The 25346-nt window shown below is 37.7% G+C and overlaps 2 protein-coding genes and 1 non-coding gene across 3 annotated transcripts; all 3 read right to left on the bottom strand.

Moving 5' to 3' along the window:
- Window positions 1–5615: 5615 nt before the first annotated feature.
- Window positions 5616–6548, bottom strand: LOC141693419 (uncharacterized). Its single transcript, XM_074498524.1, has 2 exons — window positions 6307–6548; window positions 5616–6207 (listed from the first exon to the last, which is right to left on the bottom strand). Exons 1-2 carry the CDS (start codon window positions 6546–6548, stop codon window positions 5616–5618), a joined length of 834 nt encoding a protein of 277 aa, XP_074354625.1.
- Window positions 6549–8801: 2253 nt separating this feature from the next.
- On the bottom strand, window positions 8802–10854 carry LOC141707858 (uncharacterized). The gene is made up of 4 exons (XM_074511274.1): window positions 10599–10854; window positions 10120–10376; window positions 9535–9986; window positions 8802–9234 (listed from the first exon to the last, which is right to left on the bottom strand). The coding sequence occupies exons 1-4, from the start codon at window positions 10715–10717 to the stop codon at window positions 8977–8979; spliced, it is 1086 nt and encodes a 361-aa protein (XP_074367375.1). The 5' UTR covers window positions 10718–10854; the 3' UTR covers window positions 8802–8976.
- Window positions 10855–16338: 5484 nt separating this feature from the next.
- Window positions 16339–16447, bottom strand: LOC141709886 (small nucleolar RNA R71). The gene has a single exon (XR_012570440.1). It is a non-coding gene; the product is annotated as a small nucleolar RNA R71 (small nucleolar RNA).
- Between the last annotated feature and the right edge of the window lie 8899 nt (window positions 16448–25346).

Here is a 25346-nt window from a genome sequence, read left to right as displayed (position 1 = left end):
CATAATCCAGTAACTGATTCTTCATCCAAATAATCTGTGCACAACAGCTTCCTACAGCAATGTACTCAGCTTCTGCAGTTGATGTGGAAATTGACTTTTGTTTCTTGCTAAACCAAGAAACTAATCTGCCTCCAAGAAATTGGCAGCTTCCACTTGTGGTTTTTTGTCAATTTTGCACCCTGCAAAATCTGCATCTGAGTAACCTATTAGCTTAAGGTCTGATTCCCTATGATACCACAATCCTAGATCAGCTGTACCCTTAAGGTACTTGAAAATTCTTTTCACAGCTGTTAAGTGAGGTTCTCTTGGATCTGCTTGAAATCTTGCACAAAGACAAGTAGCATACATAATATCAGGTCTACTTGCAGTTAGATATAGTAATGAGCCAATCATACCTCTGTAATCAGTAATATCTACTGATGTACCAGTATCCTTATCCAATTTTGTTGCAGTGGCCATAGGAGTGGATGCACTTGAACAGTCTTGCATTCCAAATTTCTTCAAAAATTTCTGGTGTACTTAGATTGACAAATAAAAGTTCCTTCTTCATTCTGCTTGACTTAAAGGCCCAAAAAATAGCTAAGTTCTCCCATCATACTCATTTGATATCTTGACTGCATTAGCTTGGCAAACATTTTACAAAGTCTGTCATTTGTAAAACCAAAAATATATCATCAACATATATCTGCACCAAAAGTAAGTCCTTTCCATGGTTGAGATATAATAAAGTTTTGTCAATAGTCCCTCTGTTAAATCCACTTTCTAGAAGAAACTGAGCTAATGTCTCATACCATGCTCTTGGAGCTTACTTAAGGCCATAAAGTGCTTTATCAAGTCTGTAGACATGATTAGGAAATTTTAAATCTACAAAACCTGGAGGTTGTTCAACATATACTTCTTCTTCCAATTCTCCATTAAGAAAAGCTCTTTTTACATCCATTTGAAAGACTGTAAACTTTTTGTGAGCAGCATAAGCCAAAAATATCCCTATGGCTTCCAGTCTAGCAACTGGTGCAAATATTTCATCATAATCAATTCCCTCCGGTTGAGAATATCCTTTTGCAACCAGTCTTGCTTTATTCCTTGTAATTATGCCATCATTGTCAGTTTTATTTCTGAACACCCATTTTGTACCAACAACTGATCTGTTCTTTGGTCTTGGCACTAGGGTCCAGACTTTATTTCTTTTAAATTCATTTAACTCTACCTGTATTGCTTGCACCCAATCAACATCTTGAAGAGCTTCTTCCACTTTCTTTGGTTCAGTCTGAGAAAGAAAAGAATGATAGAGACATTCATTTGATGTTGCTGTTCTAGTTCTAATACCTGCTTCAGGGTCTCCAATAATCAAGTCAGGTGTATGTGCTTTAGTCCACTTCCGTGCAGATGGAAGGTGATCTCTAGAACTGGATGCTCCCCCATGATCCATGCTATCTCCATCAACATTTTCTGATAATCCCCCTGAAATTATGCTCTCTGAGTTGGATCCTTCAGAATTTCAGTTTCCAGAATTATCATAACTTGGCCCATCAGAACTTGATGAATCAAATTTTGAGTTTACAGAATTATCAGAACTTGGCCCATCAGAAGTTGATGAATCAGAACTTGAAGAGCCTATTTTAGGTTCTGATGCTTCTTGAGATGTGGTTGGATCTTCAATATGCTCCCCCTGCACAGGCGCATTTTCCTTTGGCGTAGTCACCACAGTTTCAATAACATCAGAGTTTGCAGTATCAGGATTTAGACTATCAGAATTTACAGAATCAGAATTTAAAACTTCACTCTCAAATCTCAGCTGATCATGATCATTGAAATCTTCAAGTCCAGTAATCTTCTTATCATCAAATGAGACATTGATAGATTCCATGACAACCCTTGTTCTTAAATTGTAGACTCTGAAGGCTTTTGTGGAAAGTGGATATCCAACAAAAATTCCTTCATCAGCTTTAAATCAAATTTTGATAGCTGTTTAGGATGAGTCTTAAGAACAAAACACTTGCATCCAAATACATGAAAGTACTTCAGATTTGACTTCTTTTTCTTCACCATCTCATATGGTGTTTTTCCATGCTTGTTGATAAGTGTTGCATTCTGAGTAAAACAAGCAGTTTGCACAACTTCAGCCCAAAAGTAGGTTGGTAACTTTGCTTCATCAAGCATAGTTCTTGAAGCTTCAATAAGAGTTCTATTCTTTCTTTCAACAACTCCATTTTGCTGTGAAGTTCCAGGAGCAGAAAATTCATGCTTTATTCCATGGTCTTTGCAGAACTCTTCCATAATCATATTCTTGAACTCAGTGCCATTATCACTTCTTATGATTTTCATAGAGTCTTTGATCAATTTATCCAGTTGTTTGACATGATCAATCAAGATAGATGCGGTTTCACTTTTTGTGCATAAGAAATACACCCATGTGTATCTGGTAAACTCATCTACTATGACCATAGCATATTTCTTCTTTGCAATAGACATGACATTCACTGGACCAAATAGATCAACATGTAGTAGGTGATAAGGCTCAAGAATTGAAGATTCAGTCTTGCTCTATTTAGAAAATGACTGAATATTATTATTTAAATAATATTCCCATAAAGAATAATCTTTATAAAAATAATTGAAATAGAAGTATTAAAACTTATACTTGAAACGAGTATTAAATAACCAAAGATATACTTATATGAAAGTACTATCTTTATTTGAATAATTGAAAATAAGTTTGATTATTGACACCTTATTCTTTAATAAAATAAAGAATATATCTCAGCAAATAATCGGAGTCATAGATCCTCAAATGAATATTCAAATAATATTCATTAAATAATATAAACTGAGTCATAAGCCCTCGAATGAATATTCAAATAATATTCAATAAATAATATGAAAGAGTCATAAGCCCTCGAATGAATATTCAAATAATATTCAATAAATAATATGAAAGAGTCATAAGCCCTCGAATGAATATTCAAATAATATTCAATAAATAATATGAAAGAGTCATAAGCCCTCGAATGAATATTCAAAATAATATTCATTTAATATAAAGGAGTCATACGCCTTCGAATAATATTCGAAATAATATTCAATAATAAAATAAAGTTAAAGTTATCGAATAAACCTTATTCGATTAATAGTTTTGAAAACTATGACCATATATATATATAAGTATATATATATATATATATATATTTATATCCATATATACAAAATCTACTCGGGATCCTCGACTCCCGGTTTTAGAAAATATTTTAACCTTTGGGTCCCTATACTAAGGGTATATGCAAATTACCGCTATCCTCTAGCATAGGTATTATCAACTGAATCAACAGATATATATGGAAAGAATACGAAACAGGCATGCATATATATATACCATAGCAGCATGCTTCAATGTATTGCAACATTTGCTAATTAACCAACATGCATCTATCGCAAGATAATGCAAATACATATATTCATCACAACAACAGTTATAACGGGTAGAAAACTTGCCTGAGCGACTTGGGGTGATAAAAGGCTCGGGACGAGTCTGGTAACCTATAAACAACAAGTTAGTTGGAATTAAACCAAAGTCACTTGTAAATCTATACTTTAACTAACTTAGACTCTAACGCTTGTTTTGCGCTTACTGACTCGCTTAAGTCACTCGGGTACCCTCGGCTCCACCATTTTTAATAATTTAACCTTTACGAGTTTTAAGGCGATTCCTTCGCGAGTGTCTTACCAACTGCCTAACACACTTACCATAAATGTTTCATGCATTAATTAACCCTTTTTGGTCTTTAACCTTTGTTTCAAAGTAAGGCGAGGGGAAAAGTTTCGTTCGCGAAATGCCGTTACTTGAAACGGTCGTTTCTCCTAAACCGTGCATCGGAATCGAACGAACTACATATCAAAACGAAGCTCGTAACATGAGCTATCTAAACATGGCAATGGTCAAAATCTAGCAGGGGGTTCTCGGGTCCTAATATTATGCACAAAATTAGTCTAAGGAAAATCGGACGTTACGACGGCTATGTTTACGCGATTTCCCAATTTAAAACCATTCAAAACCAACCCAATTCAACCTCAAACCAAACATACAACCAACATCCATCCTTATCACATCATAACAACCCCAACCAATTCCATTTTAACATTCATACTTATGCCTAAGCTTAACTTTAACCATACTTAAGTTCTTTTAATCAAAACAACAACATCTACCATTCCATTTCACTACCATTTCAAATCCCAAACTCTAAATCACAACATCAAGCTACAATATCACCCTACTAATCAAAATCATCTTATAATACATAGGAATCTAGGGTTTGGAGATGATATACCTTCCTTGAAGTGGTGGGAGGAGCTAGGAAGCCTTAAGAAGCTTTGAGAAGTCTTAGGAATGCTTGGATCTTCAAGGAAATCAAGAAAAATTTCAAGTTAAAAACTTGAAAACACTATTCATAGTCTTCTTCTTTGATTAAATGAAGAAGATTGAGAAGGAATTAATGGCTTAAACTCATGATATAGCCCTAACTAAGCATAAAGATGATTAGGGAATTATCTTACCAATTTAGGAGGCTTGGATCTTGAGTTTTGAATTCTTGCCCATTTGCAATAGTAAAAAGCCGAGAGCATGAAGAACAATGCCTTGGTTTCTTTTTTTTTGATTTTGATGAAAGTGATTTGCTTGGCTTGGTTGATTGGTTTTGTGTTTGATTTAGTTAATTACCTTGTTGCCCTTGATTTTGTGTGGTTAAAAAGCCACCACATCTCCTTCCTTCCCATGTCATGCCTAGGTCATGTTGTGATGTCATCCTTCCCTCTTTGTCCTCCTCTCATTGGTTGGGTGACATCACTCTCTCTAATCCCTTTGATTAACTTCCTAATTGTTTGCCTAATGACCGCTGATCTGTTATACGGTTCGCTTAACTTTCGTTCTCGTTTATCGTTTGAAGGATCATACCCGGGATCTTATTACTTAGGTTCCCTTAACCTTTCTCAATACATTATATTCCTTTTTATGATCCTCTATTATAATCCTTTAATTTAAATCATTTTTATCCTGTTACCTTATACTCAATTCTCTCCGTATCTAGTGTATTTCCGGGAAAATCAAAGTGTTCGGATTTGGATTCTGACGATCTTTACATACACTTATATCCCATATAAAGTACTAATAAAATCTCAGAATATCCATATCAGAACCCCTACATAGTGTGGCATGAAAAGTTTTCTCATTCAGCAAAAACACTATTCATAAGGGTTTCAAAATTTCCCAAAAATTGGGGTTATTACAGCTGAACTTCCAGTGTCCATCATCACCTTCCAGATTTTGTTCTGACCAATGATAGGATTAATGATAATGGGGTTTTATGTGGGCGAATGACGTCCTCATAATCTTCAGTGCTGAAAGTCATGGGCATGTGGGGCTTCGCCTGGCCGAACTGATAGAGATTGTATACTTGACGGGCATATTTTTTCTTCGTTGTCTTGCTATCCTTATCTAGGATGCTGCATCCAGATATAGTTTTTACTTCTCCCCTTATCCTATCTCTTCGCTCTGGCTCTTCAGCTTCTGCCTCTTCTTGGTTATCCTTCGGTCCCAGTCTGTCCCTTAGATCTCGAACGAACTAGTTAAGTTCGCCTTCTATAATCATTCGCTCAATCAGCTTTTTGAGATGGTAGCATTCATCTATATTACGCCCTTTATCCCGATGATAATCGCAGTATTTGTCGAGGTTCTTCTTGTGATTAGGGACATTCATCTTGGTTGGACGAACGAACCCCGGCTTGCCCTTGATCTCATGGAGAATCTTGGAGATTGACGCATTTAGATGGGTGAATACGGCCGAATCTCTATCTCGGCGTCGTTCGGCCCCGCGAGCCGTCTCCTTTCTCCCTTTTTTCCTACCATCCCTTCGGTCAGAACCAGATCTTGAGCTTTTGTATCTGTCGGCTCGCTTCGATCGGTCATCCCTTCGGGAGTCCTTATATCCCCCAATAATTTGCATTTTTTGACGAATGTTCTCGCCCCTCACATATATATCATTTAGGGGATTTAGAGGAAAATCGTAAGGAGAAGAGCGAAGCTTTTTACCTTTATAGGGGTTTAGCCCCGCCGTCAAGAAGCCCATTGCTTTGACCTTGTCTAGATTAGTGACCATTACAGCTTCTTCCTTAAACCGAGCTAGATAATCTCCCAACTCTTCGTTCGCCCTTTGTCTGCAGTGGACAAGGGCTTTAGTATCGTTCGCCTTCCGGTATAAGTGCGAATAGTACTTTAGAAACTTTCTTTTCAACTATTCGTAAGACCCGATGGACCTGGGTTTGAGGGATTTGTACCACATCGAGGTTGATCCCTTCAGATAGGTCTTGAACATTTTGCAGAGCATGATATCATTATGCCTCATTCCAATCATCAGTAACTCGTATTTTTCGCAGTGGTCTTCAGGGTTTCCCTTTCCGTTAAACTCACTCATCTTTGGGAACTGCCTTTCTTCGCCGGGAGGGGGTCGATACTGTTCAATTTCTTCTGTCGTGATCGGCTCTCGGTCGACTCTCATGTCACCGAACATGGCCTTTTCTAGGTGAGTGAGCCTGATTCAGGACACGTCGGGCTCTTCATCCGAATCAGATGAAAATGGTTGTTTTGTCCTCTTTCTTCGGAGATGTGAATCAGAGTCAGACTTATCTTCTTCGTCATGCACCCTACGGTCTTTCCTATACTTAGTCGTTCTTTCTGGCTCATCGGTCTGCAGCGCCTCACGCAATATTTTTTCTTGTAGCTCAATTTCCTCTCTCTGGAGTTGTAAGGCTTTCAGTCGTAACGCATCTGCCTCTCTTTGCTTCGCGCGGGCCTCCGCCTCCTTCTCTGCTTGGTCATCTTTGGCTTTGCCCTTCTCTGAAGCTAGCTTTTCCGCTCGGATCTTCAGAAGCAAGGGCTTCTTCCTCGGGGGTTAAGTTGATGACTCCATCGGCGTCCACCAGGGAGGACGTTTGCCCCGCATCGTGTGGAGGGAACCCTGGTGGTGGTGAGTGCTCATGAATGTTTGTCATTGTCTCGATATCTCGTCATGTGATTCTCGTATGTCCCACAGACGGGGCCAAATGTTACGCCCAAATTCCTTCAGATGGATGAACAGGCTTCGGGCTCCGTGTAACTGCCTTCGGCGGTGACCTGAAAGAGAAGAGAATGTGAGGGATTGTTCCCCCGATTCACCTCCGGCGTGAGAATAAGAATCTGGTTATAAAGCGAGTAAAAAAATACAAGAAAAGTAGAGTGTTTGAGAGAATGAGAGAATGTTTTTTATTTCTTACTTTTCAGGGGGTTTTATACTCAGTTATGTAATTAATATTCTTCCGTTACTCATTGTTAACGAGGGAGTAAAAAGGGGGCGTTATGCCTCTCAGTTTCCAATGGCTGGAAGACAAAGTGGGCCTCAGCCTATGACACTCCGTGGGCCTTCGGCGCACGGATCTGGTGGACCTTCGGCCAGTAATATAATTTTAATTATCAAATAGGCCTTCATTCAGAGGGTCTTATTTGACCCATAGCCAACACTTTCTAAGAACATGTCACTGGATATGTAATCAAGGATTTTTATTGATAAAGTTTGAAACGGGAGCAAAATGCTTGGATCCAAATGCAAACAACTTTGATAATTTATTTTGTTTAAATTTGTTTACTTGGTTCTCGTATTCAACTGATTGTCCCATATGTTCTAATGTAAGATGGGGTGTTACAAACAGCCTTTTAAATCCTCATGTCCTCAACAAGCCTGAACGGGTAGCCAATAGGCCTAGATCATACTCTCTCTAACCACTGCCGGATGACACCGTCTCGCTTTCTGTTCTTATCCTGAACACTGCAATTATGGGATAATACCTCTAGCCTTCATTTCCCCTTCTTCAACAACCCAACTCGATCACCAGCACCTTATTGCGAACGAGTGTCACTACATTTTCACGAATATTCTGTAGCCCCACTTGTAACTGCCTTGGTTGGATTGCCTCATCTACCACCTGTCTGGGCGCGTACTTAGCAAGCTTTGAAAATTGGCCGGTTCAATCTGATCCTTGTCAGTATACAGACTTTTTATGCTTTTCATTTTCCAATTTTTGTCTTTTCTTTCTTTTTTCGGTATCTATTTCATTTTGTTTGATCAAAGTCACCTCTGCTGGTATAGGCCACAACATCTTAAAACGTGATCAACATCACTTTTCTCTCCGGAAAAGGATAGGGAAATAAGTAGCAGACGTGGTGACTTGGCTGGGTCTGAAAATGTACGGGCCTGTTCTAGAGGCAGATGAGCCTCTTCCAAATTTATTTTACCTCATGGCCCAAGATAAAGTTGGCACAGCTTGGCCAAGAGGACTTCTAGAATCTAGACTAAAAGATTTCTAAATCGGAATCCTCTGCACATGAAGAAAATATTACAGCTGTTGATCAGGCTCTGGTTGACACACAACTTCCTTGACCTTCTGGCGGGTTAATGTGAAAACGACATATTATCTACAATCTTATTACTTATAGGATGATATATATGAAGGCGACGTATTATCTACAATCTTATTGTTTTCCGGATAATATGAAGGCGACATGTAATCCGCAGTCTTATGATTTTCTGGATAGCTGTGTTTTTTGACAAACAGTTTCAAAGTAGTAATTCCTCAGTACCAAAGTTCTTGATCAAACCCCAATCTTTTTCCATATATACTAGCAACAACATAAACAACTAGTTTCATGTGAAAACATTGCTGAGAGAAGGCATGATGAACTGAATTAAGTAATTAACTACTCGCCTTTAACATTAAGATGTTTGCAAACATATATTTGATTCATATGTAGTAAATTGGAATAGAACATTCAGAAAATACAAACTAGACCGAAAAGGATAACTAAAAGTTAAATGGAAAATGCCATCCAGAAAAAAAAACACATATAGCGCATAATTTGTATGATATGAGTTGTTTCTTTGACACATTAGAAACTTAGTGCAGACCCATAAGCTTCCTTGTCTTCCCCACAAACAAATCTTTGGACTTGATCAAAGTGGGGATAAATCCACTGACTGTTAGGAATGGAAACTGAGCCACTGCATTACTCCGTCCAAGTGTAACAATAGCAATAGCGTTTGAAGCAGGCTCATAAGTCGACATTTTATCTTCATTTCCTCCTGAAATTAATATCTTGATGTTCTTTGCCACAACTGCAGAATGTTCTTTTGCCAGGTAGCCCTGTTTCATTTCCTACATTGTAATGAAAAATTATATATGATCAGGTTCGCTACAAATCTTAGCAGCTTCCATTTAAAATACAAATAATTATTTTGAAGCAACCTTGGCAACATATTCACCAAAACCTATTAGAGCCTCTAAATAAATTTTGGATAAACAGGGATTTGAAATTTGTAACCGTATTTACAATTATTAGTCTAATTTTTAACTATTTTGATTGCAATGATATTGCAAGATAACAAGAAAATGTGACTAGAAACAGATTTACAGAGGTAGTTTATAAGACCAGATATATATTATGTGTAGAAATACCTTAAGATCTGTAATATCACCAATTGCAAAGATATTGTTGCAGCTCTTTATTCTGAGGTTTGCATCCACCATTAACATCCCGGATTCATCTAAGCTGTCCCTCAATACGGTCTCTTTCAGCCATTCTGAAGCCAGTGGTTTGCCAATGCACAAGAAATGGCTATCTGCTTTTATGATCTCTCCTGACGAAGTTGAATATTCTTTGCTACCTTCGACAATATTACTCAAATTGACTTTCTGATTGAATTTCACATCCACCTTTTTGGATATCAACCAATCTAGAGTCTTTTTAGCAGCTTTAGGTCCAAGCATTTCTAGCAACCTGGATCCATTGTGCACCAGTGTAACCTTTTTCTCCGGGAAATCAACTGCAATTTCCCCAGCAAGTTCAACACCAGTAGGCCCACCTCCAACAATCAATATGGAGTGAGAAGATTTTATCTTTTCAAAATCTGCAATGACATTATCCTAAAGATCAAACACAACTGATAACAAAAGTGACCAACTAAGGGAAGTTTAATCAATACACATGTTACAAAGATAATTAGGTAGAAAACACGACAGATTGGCTACAAGTTTTTTTACCTGAGTGGAACTGTTTGAGTCTCTCGGTTCTTGTTTCCGGGTATGGATCATTGTGACCAGAGGCTATGACAAGATAGTCATAGGCAATAGAGCGCCCATCAGCAGTCACGACTTGGTCTTCTTTGACATCAATAGCTTTCGATGTAATAATTTGAGCATTTGTGAGGTAATCTTTGTGGTATATTAATGATCTCTCAGCAAATGATGGCTCTACCATTGCTCTTAAATCTGCCCATGGAATCTCAAAGTACTCTTTCCTGCAATCAGTTATATAAGCTTAAAATTAACAGCTTAAGTCCATATATTCTTTTAATGATATAACATGATCATGGTAAGCCCGCTTCTTAACACGTTAAAATTTTGGTAAATACTTTAGTAAAACCGATAAGTTGACAATTTCCTAAAAATATCAAAATATAACATTACAAGCATGCAAATGAAGTAAATCATGAGTACTATGTATAGAAGTGAAAGCTTACGAATCAATGAGAGTGAGGTCGGAAATGAACTGAAGAGATTTAGCAACGACAGAACCAGCCACTCCGCCGCCGATAACAACAACTCTTTTCCCAACCTTAGTTTCTTCTTCTGCAGCCATTGATTTGTCTGTATATATCAAGTGTTTAAATATTGTGTGTATGATTGTCTGTCAGATGCCTCTTCCTTCTTCCACTATATATAGTGTTATATCTCGTATACACAGTATGTTTACCATAAAAATATTCCATGTATACGTATAAACATGCGTAACGGTGACAGCCTCCCATTTTATGTTTATTCGATTTTTCAAAGTGATGGCTTTTTTTATTTAAAGAGTCTGTATACGAGATCAGTGAGCTACTCGTGCGGTGTATAATTTTATGTATTGTTTATTGGGAGGTCTATTAATTATGAGACGAGTTACACGGGGATATATAATACTCCAACTAACACTTAACATCTCCCGTAGACGTGTGAGAGTGTTCCTTGAAGGCTACAACTACAACCGAGTTGGTACAAAGATCCATTATATTGAGAAAATGATTATAATTTAAATATATTATTATTATTATTATTATTTAAAGTAATTATAAATATACTCTTTTCGTCCTCCCCATTTATTTATATTGAATTTGGGTACATAAATTAAGAACAAAGCGCAAATTAGTCATAAAAAGTAAGAAAATTGAGTAAAGTGGTGGGAGCAACCCAGTAAAGAAAAGTAGCGGGTGTAGTTAATTTTTGTATTATAAAATTTTAATATTTTACGAAATTTTTGAAATATATAAAAATAAGAGGAACGTTACGAAAAGAAAACCGTAAAAAAATAAAAGGACAGAATGTATAATATTTTGTTTTAATATATTAACAAATAATGTGTCATTTTTGCTACAATTCATAGGCTATGTTTGTTTCGTGGGTTTATAATCCGGGATAATAATTCGGAAATAAGTAAATTTGATCATCAAAATTAGTCCTATGGATAAAATAATCATACTTTATGTTTGTTTGAAATGATTAATAGTAGGATTGATACATTGTACTCTTAAAATTTTATCTTATATTTGTTTTGAGGGATAGTCTTTGGGATTGAAATATAGTTCTTTAAAATTTTCAACCTTTAAAATTTTCAATCATATGTTTGTTTTAAATGGGATTATAATAAAAATATTATAATCCTTTAAAAATGACTTGTAAGAGGGGATAAAATAATACATCATCCCAACAAGCAATAGAGCGGATTATAATCCTATCTTCTACTTCAACAAGCATGGGATATGATAATTTAAAAAATTATAATTCTTGAATAATCATTCACTATTTTTTTACGAAATAAACATGAAATTAAAAAATTTAAGAATTAAATTTCTATCCCCTATTTAATACCATCAAACAAACATGGTTTTAGAGTTTCTGTAAATATGATTAACATCGCAAAAGTTTAGCAAAAATGTATACTAAGGCAAAATGTCTCATTAAAGTCCATGCATAGTTTTCTATAAAAATCTCAATAATTATATTTACGGGCTTATACATCATGCTATGGTTTACATGTTCAATATTAGTTAGGGATTTTTTCCCGCATTACGCAAACTTATTATTCGACAATTTATTAAACGTAAACTGTTATATAAATGAAAAAAATTGGTATATTATATTTCGAGATGATGAACTCTTAATTATATTAACGTACAAATAAAAATACATAAAGATGCACCAAAGAACGTAATCGTCATTTTTAAAAAAAATACAGGCACCTATTGTTTGATTAAAATCTCACATCAATGTCAGGATTATATTCGCCACAAAGATTTCAGCGTTAAGCAATTGACGATTATAAGAAGTGAACTTAGTAACAATTCGAATGCTTTGGTAATTAATATAACACGTACATTACCCCAATTACATACATAACAGGTATAGTTAGTGGCAAAAAATATTCATCTGCGTGAGTCATAACTTTCTGTTATACTCTTTATACTAAGCACAATATGATGTTCATTGATATTTTTGGAATTATTTGACAATGCTTAAGAAGTCCAGTAGTGCATTATGACAATGCTTAAAATGTCCAATGATGACAAATATAATGTTGATGATCAATTTGAGGATTATTATAGGGTTACTATTATATATGAAGTGAACTAATGAAAAGATACAACATGAAGGATTAACAATTATGAATTAGTGCTTAACAAAACAAATTTTCAATCTTAAGACTTTAACAAATATACTAAAATTCGGGCTTCATATGGTGTATCAAAATTCAACTGGCAGTATCTAATCGCTAGATTGAAGATTAGTTGTTTGATGAACTTTACTTTGGAACATGAGGCCTAATAAGAACACTAATTATATACTATAGGAATGGTTACTATGAAGTCTATCATGCAAAGATATATGGGACAATATTAAATTAGAAATCGATAAGATTTCTAATTAAAATTTTACACACTATACATTGTACTATAATATGTAGTTAGTCTGCATAATATTATATAGACAAACGTATTACATCTCAAATTCTATTTTTCTTTTAGCACGGTTCAATAAATTGTTTTTAGCCGGATTGATAGTATTTATTATTTTATTTTAGCATGAGGTAGCAAATTTTATTTTATCCTCAGGCTCGTTACACCAACCCAAACCCATCTAATTATATTTAGTTTTTTGGTTTTAATTTTATTTTAGCATGAGGTCAATATAATTTTGTTTTAGACCGAATGAATAATATATATAATTTTGTTTTAACCTGATGACATTATATTAGCTATACTTATTTTTACATTTTATTTAAGATTGAATATAATTCTATTTAGCCTAGATCGGATGAATAATATAGTTTTTTTTGTTTAAACCAAGACTATTGGACATATTATAATTCTATTTATATTCAAATAATTCTATCGTGAAATTGTGGACCCTCAAGAGAATGTTCTTCCTCGGGCTGTTGAGGACAATGTTGTGCAATGTCAGAATAATGTTATTGAGGATGGAGCTGCAGAGGCTAATGCACGAGAAGAGGCATTCGATGTACTTGAGGTGGTTATTGGTTTGCCGGCTGCGGAGGCAGGAGTGAAGGTTGGTGAAATGCAAGAAGCTGGTGGAGTAGGGTGTACAGGTAATCCGCTCAATGGCACAAATCGCTCACACCGCTCGTAATCGCATCGCTCTTTGTGGAAAACCGCAAAATGCAGATCGAATGCAAATTAAAATTACAGGAACCCCATATTCGTGGATTGACCGTGGATTTGATTTTTAAATAATCACAAAAGTCGAACCGCAACCGCAAACCGCTATATATATTATATAATATATAATATATAATGCATATCATCAAACACAGAAATAGTCATATATAAGAATTAAAAGATATCGCAAAAGTCGAAGCTTCTGGTGGAAGTTTAACGCTTCAAAATATCATATTTAATCTGATATGGCCAGAAGTGTGTTGAGTGTTCCAATATCGACTGTTTCAAGAGAGTCTACGTTAAGCAAGGGGGGGAGAATATTAAATTCCTACAGAAGCTCTTTAAGGCCTAAAATAATTGAAGCTCTTAATTATATTTAGTCATGTCCTATTGGATGTATTTTAAAATTTGTTATAATCACTTATATTCAAATTTCTAAGATTTGATAAGTGATAAGTGGCATTTTATACCACTTAGAACGTCTTATAATGGCTTGAATTTATGTCTTGAAATCAAGTATTTTGTGTATTTGATGCATTTTTCTAGTGTCTTTGCATTTCAGGGTATAACTTGTGTAATTAGGGAGATTTCATCATAATAAGCCTAGGGAAGTACTTGGAACCAGTTGCGGGGAGTTGTGCGAAGAATTCAGCAAAATCAGGAGAAGAAAGTGGATTTTTCCAGAAGCAGTGCAGGCGCCCGCCTGGGATGTGAGGCGACCACCTGGAGATGCAGGCACCCGCCTGGGAACTGAGGCGGCCGCCTGGGGTCGTATTTTTAGAATCTGGATTTGTATAATTAGACTTCTATTGGGCTTCTAACGGCGCTCTTTCTTGTGGACTTTTATGTAAGTAATCTTGAGAGACGTTTCACAGAAAGAAGAACAAGCAAGAAGCAAGAAGAGAAGATTAAGAAGACCGTTTTAGCACACCACAACGAAGAAGAGGAAGCGTACGTTATCTTGTGATTCTTCTATTCGTTGTAACATTGGAAGCTATTTTTCTTTACTTTGAACCTTAATACTCTTGTGACGTACTCTGCTTTTAATAAGTATTTTTATTAGTTTATATCGTTGTGTTATTATCATGTTTTCATATGAACCCATGGTGACGATGAGTTATATCATGGGCTAATCGTGATTATGGGGTCGTAGCGGATTTACTATGGATTTTTTTAGTTAATTGTTTAATACCTTGGTATGTGATGATTGTATAATATCTAGCATAGGTTGTGCTTATTCGTCTTATGTGCGTCGCGAACATATAAGATAGGCTGTTAATCTCTTGTGAAGCGACAATGAATCTTGAGATTTAGAACTTGCCATGCTAGCATAGGTTCATGTATTGTATGCATGATTAGTGGGTAACTCTAACCGTTTTACTTGCCCTGTGTAATCAAAATGAATAACTTGCTCTTAAATCGTTATGTTGACGAATTCTGTAGACATATAGGGTCTCAATATAATTGATGCCTATTCAACTTCTATCTTAATTGTGGATGCTTGGTAGAATGGTACTTGTGCAATGAAAGTTGGCTTTTATCAGTTTCGTGTTGTTCGATTAATGTCATCACTGTTACATGCTAAGGGTAATAACAATAAATATTGAATGAAGTAGTAATGAAGTTATGATCTCATGTGTGTTTAACATTGTTAATTCAAGTGTTAATTTAAGTGTTTAATTCTTGTAGTTAATATTAGTTAATAATTAGTTAATCAACCTTAAGTGTTATCGTATTGACATTGAGAAGTAATCATACATTGGTGAGTAAGTGTTAATTGAACATAATTAGTCAGAGCCTCTGTGGGAACGAACTAGAAATCATTATGTATTACTTGTGAACGCGTATACTTGCATGAATTATTAGCGCATGCTTTGTGCCTAAAAAGTTTTTGGCACCGCTGCCGGGGACTCGGTGTTAATTTGTTTAGTTTATGTACTTGCCATCAGTGGTCATTAGGACTCATTGATTAAGACTTGTTACTTATTGTTTCCAGTTGTGTTTCAGGTACTCTAGCGAGCGTTTATGTAAACACGTTCTCGCACTCGCAAGAGGACTCTAGATACGGCTGAGGAGACAGATTCAGTTCTTGATATTCCGGAGAAGATAGATTTTGAAGATTCGGATAAAGAGAGTGAAAAGAAAGAACCGGTAATCATGGGTGATCGTATAGCTCCAGCAGATCCAGCTCTTATGGACTTTTCTCGGACTAAAATTGATGGCATTCAGTCAAGCATCATTCATCCGGCTATTCAGGCTAATACTTTTGAAATCAAGCCGGGCACTATTCAGATGGTGCAGAATTCTGTTTCTTTCGGAGGTGCTGCGACTGAAGATCCCAACATGCATATCAGGAATTTTGTCGAGATCTGTAGTACTTTCAAATATAATGGTGTTACTGATGAGGCTATCAAGCTGAGGCTTTTCCAATTCTCTCTGAGGGATAAAGCTAAGGACCGGTTACATTCTTTACCAGCTGGGTCCATCACTACTTGGGAAGATCTCGCGCAAAAGTTTCTGGTAAAGTTCTATCCAATGGCCAAGACTGAAGCTATGAGGAATGCTCTTACTCAATTTGCGCAGCAACCAACAGAATCTATGTGCGAAGCTTGGAAGCGCTACAAGGAGATGTTGAGAAAGTGTCCACATCATGGTATGCCTAACTGGATGGTGATCATTAGGTTCTACAATGGTTTGGGGCCCCAATCTAGGCCCATGCTCGATGCAGCTGCTAGAGGTGCCTTGTGGGCCAAAAGCTATACTGAGGCCTATAATCTCATTGAAACTATGGTTGCAAACGAGCATCAAAACCCAACTCAAAGGATGATGTCTGGGAAGGTAGCAAGTATTCTGGAAGTTGATGCAGCTACAGCTATTGCAGCGCAGCTCCAAGCACTGTCTATGAAGGTCGATTCCTTAGCCAACTAAGGAGTCAATCAGATAGCTATTGTCTGTGAGCTTTGTGCAGGCTCTCATGCTATGGATCAGTGTTCTCTTGTTAATGAATATGTTCAGTATGTGAACAATTATCAGTGACTGCAGCAGCCTGTGCTAGCTACTTATCATCCTAATAACAGAAATCATCCCAATTTCAGCTGGAGTAATACTCAGAATGTTGTTCAGCAACCATATCAGCAAGTTGTAAGTAAATAGTTTAATCCACCTGGATTCCAGCAACCTCAGCAATATGCTCAAAGGCAATCATATCCTCAACAAGGAGGTGCTGCTCCACCTTCTAGTGCTGATTTCGAGGAGCTAAAGCTGTTGTGCAAAAGTCAGGCTGTTTCTATCAAGACCTTGGAGAATTAAATCGGTCAAATAGCCAATATCGTGCTCAATTGTCAACCTGGCACACTTCCCAGCGATACTGAAGTGCCAGGCAGGAAGGAAGCTAAAGAGTAAGTCAAAGCTATTACCTTAAGGTCTGGAAAAGTTGCTGAAGCTGAAAAAGCAAAAGATGGAGAAGCTGAAGTTGTAGATGAAGAAGAGAAGCAAAAGGAGAAAGAGGCAGAACCAAGGAAGACTACTGTTGAACACACTCTGCCTGAGGGTAATACAGGGGAGAAACAGCTCTATCCTCCACCACCTTTTCCTAAGCGATTGCAAAAACAAAAGCTGGATAAGCAGTTTGGTAAGTTTCAGGAGGTTCTCAAGAAACTTCACATCAACATACCTTTCGCCGAGACTTTGGAGCAAAGTATTCTCTCAAGGAAGGTGAAACTGGACAATCTTGATACCGTTGCTCTAACGGAAGAGTGCAGTGCTGTGCTGTAACAAAACCTCCAAAGCTTAAGGATCCGGGTAGCTTCACCATTCCTTGCACCATTGGCAAGTTGTCATTCGACAAGTGCCTTTGCGATTTGGGAGCAAGCATCAATCTGATGCCATTTTCTATCTTCAAAAAGCTGAATTTGCCTGATCCAAAGCCCACCTACATGTCTCTACAATTGGCTGATCGTTCTATTACATACCCACGAGGCATCGTGGAGGATGTGTTAGTAAAGGTGGATAAGCTCATCTTTCCTGCAGACTTTGTCATTCTGGATTTCGAGGAAGATAAGAAGATTCCCATAATCTAGGAAAGACCTTTCTTGGATACAGGACGTACCTTGATAGATGTGCAAAAAGGTGAACTTACTATGAGGGTGCAAGATCAGGATGTAACATTCAATGTATTCAATGCAATGAAATTCCCTACAGAAGATGAGGAGTGCTTCAAGGTGGATTTGATTGATTCTGCGGTAACTTCAGAACTTGATCATGTGCTAAGGTCTGATGCCTTAGAAAAAGCCTTATTGGGGGAATTTAACAGTGAAGAGGAGGAAGGCAATGAGAAACTACAATATCTAAATGCTTCTCCTTGGAAGCAGAAGCTAGACATGCCATTTGAATCTCTTGGTAATACTGATCTCAAGAATGTCGAGGGAAAGCTCAAACCATCTATTGAGGAAGCGCCTATTTTGGAGCTTAAACCATTGTCTGAACACTTGAGGTATGCTTTTTTAGGTGATGCATCTACTTTGCCTGTTATTATTGCATCTGACCTTTCAGGTAGCGATGAGGACAAGCTCTTGAGGATCTTAAGAGAATTCAAATCGGCCATCGGATGGACTATTAAAGATATAAAAGGGATCAGCCATTCGTACTGCATGCATAAAATTCTACTAGAGGAAGGTAGCAAGCCAACTGTTGAGCAACAGCGAAGACTGAATCCTATCATAAAAGAAGTGGTGAATAAGGAAATTCTAAAGTGGCTGGATGCAGGAATCATATATCCTATTTCTGACAAATCTTGGGTGAGCCCCGTGCAATGTGTACCTAAGAAAGGAGGTATTACTGTGGTAGCAAATGAGAAGAACGAGCTCATCCTCACTCGAACAGTCACAGGATGGAGGGTATGCATGGACTACAGAAATTTGAATAAAGCCAAGAGGAAGGATCACTTCCCACTTCTATTTATTGATCAGATGCTTGACAGGTTGGCTGGTCATGAGTATTATTGTCTTTTGGATGGCTATTCGGGCTACAATCAGATTTGCATTGCACCAGAAGATCAAGAAAAGACTACTTTCACTTATCCATTTGGCACGTTTGCTTTTCGCAGAGTTTCTTTTGGCTTATGTGGTGCACCTGCCACTTTTCAGAGATGCATGATGGCTATATTCTCTGATATGATTGGAAATAATGTCGAAGTGTTCATGGACGACCTCTCCGTCTTTGGACATTCGTTTGATGAATGATTGAATAATCTCCGCTCGGTGCTCAAAAGATGTATGGAAACTAATTTGGTGCTCAATTGGGAAAAATGTCACTTTATGGTGCAACAGGGCATCATTCTTGGGCATAAAGTCTCTAGCAAAGGCCTTGAGGTGGATAAAGCCAAGGTGGGGTCATTGAAAATCTTCCGCCACCTATCTCTGTTAAAGGAATCCGTAGTTTTCTTGGTCATGCGGTTTTTTATCGGCGTTTCATCAAGGACTTCTCTAAGATATCTAAGTCGTTGTGCAACTTGCTCAAGAAAGATGTGCCTTTCAAATTTGATGATGAATGCTTGGCAGCATTCAAGACTCTCAAGAAGAGTTTAATAACTGCACCAGTTATTACGGCACCTGATTGTACATAACCTTTTGAGATGATATGCGATACAAGTGATTATGCAGTAGGAGCAGTTCTTGGGAAGCGCAATAATAATATCTTTCATGTGGTCTACTATGCTAGTAAGATGCTTAATAAAGCTCAAATGAACTACACCACTACTGAGAATGAGCTCTTGGCTATAGTTTTTGGTTTCGAAAAATTTCGATCTTATCTACTTGGGACAAAGGTGACAGTATTCACCGATCACGCTTTCATTCGCTATCTGGTCTCAAAGAAAGATTCGAAGCCTAGACTTATTCGTTGGGTTCTCTTGCTACAGGAATTTGAGTTAGAGATCAAGGATCGAAAAGGTACTGAAAATCAAGTAGCTGACCATCTCTCTAGACTGGAGAATCCCGATTCCACTTCACATGAGAAGACATTGATCAACGAATCTTTTTCGGATGAGCAGTTGTTCGCAGTTCAAGAGGAAGAGCCATGGTTCGCAGACATTGTGAACTATCTTGTCAGCAATATAATGCCTCCTAATATAAATGCGGCTCAAAAGAAGAAGTTTCTGCATGAGGTGAAGTGGTACATGTGGGATGAACCATATTTGTTTAGACAAGGAGCTGACCAGATCATCAGGAGATATATCCCATTCTGTGAGACGGAGGGGATATTACGAGACTGTCATTCCACAGTTTATGGTGGACATTATGATGGTGAAAAGACAGCAGCTCGTATTTTTCAAGCAGGTTTTTTCTGGCCTACATTGTTTAAGGATGCACATCAGTTCGTTCTAAGGTGTGATCGTTGCCAAAGAGTTGGGAATCTTACTAGGAAGGATGAGATGCCTTTAAATGTAATGCTTGAAGTTGAGGTCTTCGATGTTTGGGAAATCGATTTCATGGGACCATTTATCTCGTCCTGCAATAATCAGTACATCTTGCTAGTAGTCGATTATGTCTCGAAATGGGTAGAAGTCAAGGCTCTACCGACGAATGATGCAAAGATAGTGTTGAGTTTTCTTCATAAATAGATATTCACAAGGTTTGGGACACCACGAGCTATCATAAGTGATGAAGAGTCACATTTCTGCAATCGTAAGTTCACTTCTATGATGCAGCGCTACAATGTGAATCATCGTATTGTTACTGCCTATCATCCGTAAACTAATGGTCAAGATGAAGTGTCTAATAGAGAGATCAAGCACATTCTAGAGAAAGTTGTTTGTCTGTCAAGGAAAGATTGGTCTTTGAAGCTCGATGAAGCTGTTTGGGCTTATAGAACAACATACAAGACTCCACTTGGGATGTCCCCATTTCAACTTGTCTATGGTAAGGGATGTCATTTACCTGCGGAGCTTGAGCATAAGGCTTATTGGGCATTGAAGAAGTTAAACCTTGATCTAGATGCAGCTGGGAAGAAGCGAATGCTTCAGTTAAATGAACTTGATGAATTTCGACTTCAAGCGTACAAGAACAACAAAATGTACAAGGAAAAAGTAAAAAGGTGGCACGATAGGAAGTTATCTCCTAAGTTATTTATGTCGGGGCAACAAGTTCTTTTATTCAACTCTCGTCTCCGACTTTTTCCTGAAAAGTTGAAATCAAGGTGGTCTTGACCATTTATCGTCAAAACTGTGTTTCCACATGGAGCGGTGGAGATTTTTGAGAACGATCCGGGCCAAGCATTTAAGGTTAATGGTCAGAGATTGAAGCACTATTATGGGGATACAGCAAACCGGGAAGTGGTTAGTGTCGTTTTATTGTCAACTTGATCGAACTACTCTACGTCAATCTAATGACGTAAAAGAAGCGCTTCTTGGGAGGCAACCCAAGATATGAGACCATAGGAACCCTCATAATTTAGTACTCTATCCAAAAACCCAAAAAATCAGAAAAAAAACTGGCTGATTTTTTTTTCCAGAAACCTTCGAAGCGCCCGCCTGTAGGTTCCAGGCGGCCGCTTGCTGGCAGGCGCCCGCCCGCTGGTTCTAGGAGACCGCCTGCGGCCCAATTTTTTGAGAATTCGGTTTTCAGCCTTATAAAAAAACAGAAAAATACAAAAATCAATTTCAGAGCACTATAACCCCATTACCATGATTTCCTTCTCCAAACCAACCATAAACCCCACTCCTAATCTAATTTTAACCCTAATCATACCCTATATATACACACAACCTATCCATATACACTCCCATATACTTTCAACTTACAAACCCTTTCCTACACACAAAATACAATTCTCAAACTCTTATTCTCAGTTTCAATGGCCCCAAAGAGATCTCGAACTATCGATAGCAGTAGCACCATTCCTACTGTTGATTCTTCAAGGGGTAGTGCTGTGAGGCCCCGATTGGTGGATAGGGCTGCTGATGAGGAGTATGCTAGGCTTTTGACTAAGCCGATTCTGAATGAGAGGGGATTTTTGCCATCAGGGAGGGATGGTGAGTTATTGCCGATGATTGCAAAGAAGGGTTGGATTACTTTTTATGAGTCACCCGAGGCGGTCCCGATGAGTGTTGTTCACGAGTTCTATGCAAACGCCAAGGCTGACAAGAATGGGTACTCTGTTATTCGTGGGCTTACTGTTGATTATCAGCCCGAGGTGATTCACCGTGTTATTAGGCAGTGACATAGGAAGCCCCGGGAGGAGAATTTGAACGAGAAGACCCCCGAGGATTTTGACTCGGATATGATTATTTCTACTCTCTGTCAGCCGGGCACGGTGTGGAAGTTTAAGACGGGATCTAACGAGTATCGTTCTTTTCCGGTTGTTGCGATGAACATGTATGCCCTTGCATGGAATACCTTTATTTGTGCTAATATTTTGCCTTCTTCGCATGCACATGAGGTTACAGTTGAGAGAGACAGGTTGTTGTGGGGGATTCTAAATGAGGAGTATTATGTGGACTTTGGTGAATTCATCTACCAAGGGATTTTGAAGTTTTTGAGGGGGAGGACGCATAACAACATCCCATATGCCTCTGTTGTCACGAAGCTGTGTAAGGCAGTTGGAGTCCACTGGCCTTCTTATGAGCAGCTGCAGATGTCAACCGCTCATATTGATTCATCGACGCTGAATGTGATGCAGGAGTGGACGGGTGGAGAGCCCGAGGAGCATGGTTTGGGATATCGTCTTCAAGGAGGACGTCCAGCAGCTGGTGCTACGATGGCTAGGCCCAGTCAGGCTCATGGCAATGAAGGTTCTTCTAGAGCCCAGTGAGGTGATGGTTCAGGGATGGCTGATGTCCAGTACAAAAGGCTTTCCAGGAGGATGGATGCGATGTATGAGTCGCAGAGTAGGTTTGCACAGGAGCTCACCCTAGCACTTGGGACTGCTTTCAGAGGCCTTGGAGCTGACATTCAGTGGCCCGTTTTTTGTGAGGATTCTGCTTATCCGCATCCTGACACTCCACCCTCTGAGGTGATGATGATGATGATTTCTCCGAGTAGATATACCCTGTGTTCCTTTCTATTGCCTTCACTGGGGACAGTGAAGATTTTAAGTTTGGGGGCGGTAGTTAAGGAACATATTTGTGTGTGTGTCATGTAGTTGCATATTCATGATAGTAGTTTAGTTCATATAGTTGTATATTTTTTGCCATTTAGTTTTTTTATTATTTTATAGCTTTATTTATCATGTCATATAGCTCATGCATATACCATGATCCCTTTTGTGTTGCTTTACCAATTGATATGTGATATTGATGCGAGTGTAGTGATAGCGTTAGAGTGATGTTGAATCTTGTTAGGTTGACATACATGCTAGAAACACTTGTAGTTTCACTAAGTCTTAGAGCATGCTTAATGACTAGATTGTTGTCATGGTTTGATGGTTTTTGAGGTTAATTTTTTATTATGCTTAGAATATATGATAGGCTCTTAATGATAAAGGCATGAAAAGATAAAATTAGAGTAAAAATTAGAATTCATTGATAGTCGTGGCTAGGCGTCAAATGGCTAGTAGTCGTCTCGTATTGTATGCGAGTAGTCTAGGGTTGAGCAAGATGCAATGAAACGCACTTGCTCAGAAATTGGGAAAAAAAAGAAAAAAAAGAAAGAAATTGAAAAAAACAAGAAAAGAGAAAAAATATGGTTAAATGCATAATTGATCACGAGTGAGCTCTTTGGTATTCGAGCTATTAAGTTTTTAGGGGACTTTGTGCCTAGTGACCTAAGGCTTTTATAATCTGGGATCCTCTAACCTAACGCTCACTACATGGATGCCATTGCATAAGTCTTTTGTGGACCTCACTCATTGCACGATCAAATAAGCATTTGTTTATTGTGTTGAATAAAAGCATGATTCCGTAATAAGCTCCAGTGAACTTGAAGTGTTATAACTCATTTTGTGTCTAGAATATATTCTTCGTATAATCTTGTGATTGCCTTGAGGATAATTGAGTTATGATAATTGATCTAGTTTCGAAGCATATCTGTTAAGAATTCGCACACACCACGTTTCTAGTTGTATGTTAGCTTGCGTGATTTGATTGATCTTTAGTCACCTAATTGCATTTGTTGAGAGGTCATGTGTTGGTTGGTTTAGTCATTGCGATGGGGATCGCTGCATTTCATGTAGTTTGCATTCATGCATGTTTTATTTTATTTTTGAGTCTATGACGCTTGAGGACAAGCATCGATTTAAGTTTGGGGGTGTGATAAGTGGCATTTTATACCACTTAGAAGGTCTGATAATGACTTAAATTGATGTCTTGAAATCAAGTATTTTGTGTATTTGATGCGTTTTTCTAGTGTCTTTGCATTTTAGGGTATAACTTGTGTAATTAGGGAGATTTCATCATAATAAGCCTAGGGAAGTACTTGGAACCAGTTGTGCGAAGAATTAAGCAAAATCAGGAGCAGAAAGTGGATTTTTCTAGAAGCAGGGCAGGCGCCTGCCTGGGATGTGGGGCGACTGCCTGGAGATGCAAGCGCCCGCCTGGGAACTAAGGCGGCCGCCTGGGGTCGTATTTTTAGAATATGGATTTTTATAATTAGACTTCTATTGGGCTTCTGACGGCGCTGTTTCTTGTGGACTTCTATATAAGTAATCTTGAGAGACGTTTCACAGAACGAAGAACAAGCAAGGAGCAAGGAGAGAAGATTAAGAAGACCGTTTTAGCACACCACAATGAAGAAGAGGAAGCATACATTATCTTGTGATTTTTTTATTCGTTGTAACAGTGGATGCTAGTTTTCTTTACTTTGAACCTTAATACTCTTGTGATGTACTCTGGTTTTAATAAATATTTTTATTAGTTTATATCGTTGTGTTATTATCATGTTTTCATATGAACCCATGGTGACGATGAGTACTATCATGGGCTAATCGTGATCATGGGGTCTAGCAGATTTACTATGGATTTCTTTAGTTAATTGTTTAATACCTTGGTATGTGATGATTGTATGATATCTAGCATAGGTTGTGCTTATTCGTCTTATGTGCGTCGCGAACATATAAGATAGCCTGTTAATCTCTTGTGAAGCGACAGTGAATCTTGAGATTTAGAACTTGCCATGCTAGCATAGGTTCATGTATTGTATGCATGATTAGTGGGTAACTCTAACCGTTTTACTTGTCCTGTGTAATCATAATGAATAACTTGCGCTTAAATTGTTATGTTATCAAATTATGTAGACATATAGGGTCTCAACATAATTGATGCCTATTCAACTTCTATCTTAATTGTGGATGCTTGGTAGAATGGTACTTGTGCAACGAAAGTTGGCTTTTATCAGTTTCGTGTTGTTCGATTAATGTTATCACTGTTACATGCTAAGGGTAATAACAATAAATATTGAATGAAGTAGTAATGAAGTTATGATCTCATGTGTGTTTAATATTGTTAATTCAAGTGTTAATTTAAGTGTTTAATTCTCGTAGTTAATATTAGTTAATAATTAGTTAATCAACCTTAAGTGTTATTTTATTGACATTGAGAAGTAATCATACATTGGTGAGTAAGTG

The sequence above is a fragment of the Apium graveolens genome, chromosome 2 (genome assembly GCF_009905375.1).
Source record: "Apium graveolens cultivar Ventura chromosome 2, ASM990537v1, whole genome shotgun sequence".
Lineage (NCBI taxonomy): Eukaryota > Viridiplantae > Streptophyta > Magnoliopsida > Apiales > Apiaceae > Apium > Apium graveolens.
Note: the sequence above shows the minus strand (reverse complement) of the source record. Positions and strands in the feature narration are given on the sequence as shown.

What these genes read in the sequence shown, in the direction of transcription:
- LOC141693419 (XM_074498524.1), bottom strand. Translation starts at nt 6,548, where the DNA reads ATGAGAGTCGACCGAGAGCCGATCACGACAGAAGAAATTGAACAGTAT. An exon ending in TACAAATCCCTCAAACCCAG is followed by an intron (nt 6,208 to 6,306) that starts GTCCATCGGGTC and finishes TGTCCACTGCAG; the next exon opens with ACAAAGGGCGAACGAAGAGT.
- LOC141707858 (XM_074511274.1), bottom strand. Translation starts at nt 10,717, where the DNA reads ATGGCTGCAGAAGAAGAAACTAAGGTTGGGAAAAGAGTTGTTGTTATC. An exon ending in GACCTCACTCTCATTGATTC is followed by an intron (nt 10,377 to 10,598) that starts GTAAGCTTTCAC and finishes AACTGATTGCAG; the next exon opens with GAAAGAGTACTTTGAGATTC. An exon ending in GTGATATTACAGATCTTAAG is followed by an intron (nt 9,235 to 9,534) that starts GTATTTCTACAC and finishes ATTACAATGTAG; the next exon opens with GAAATGAAACAGGGCTACCT.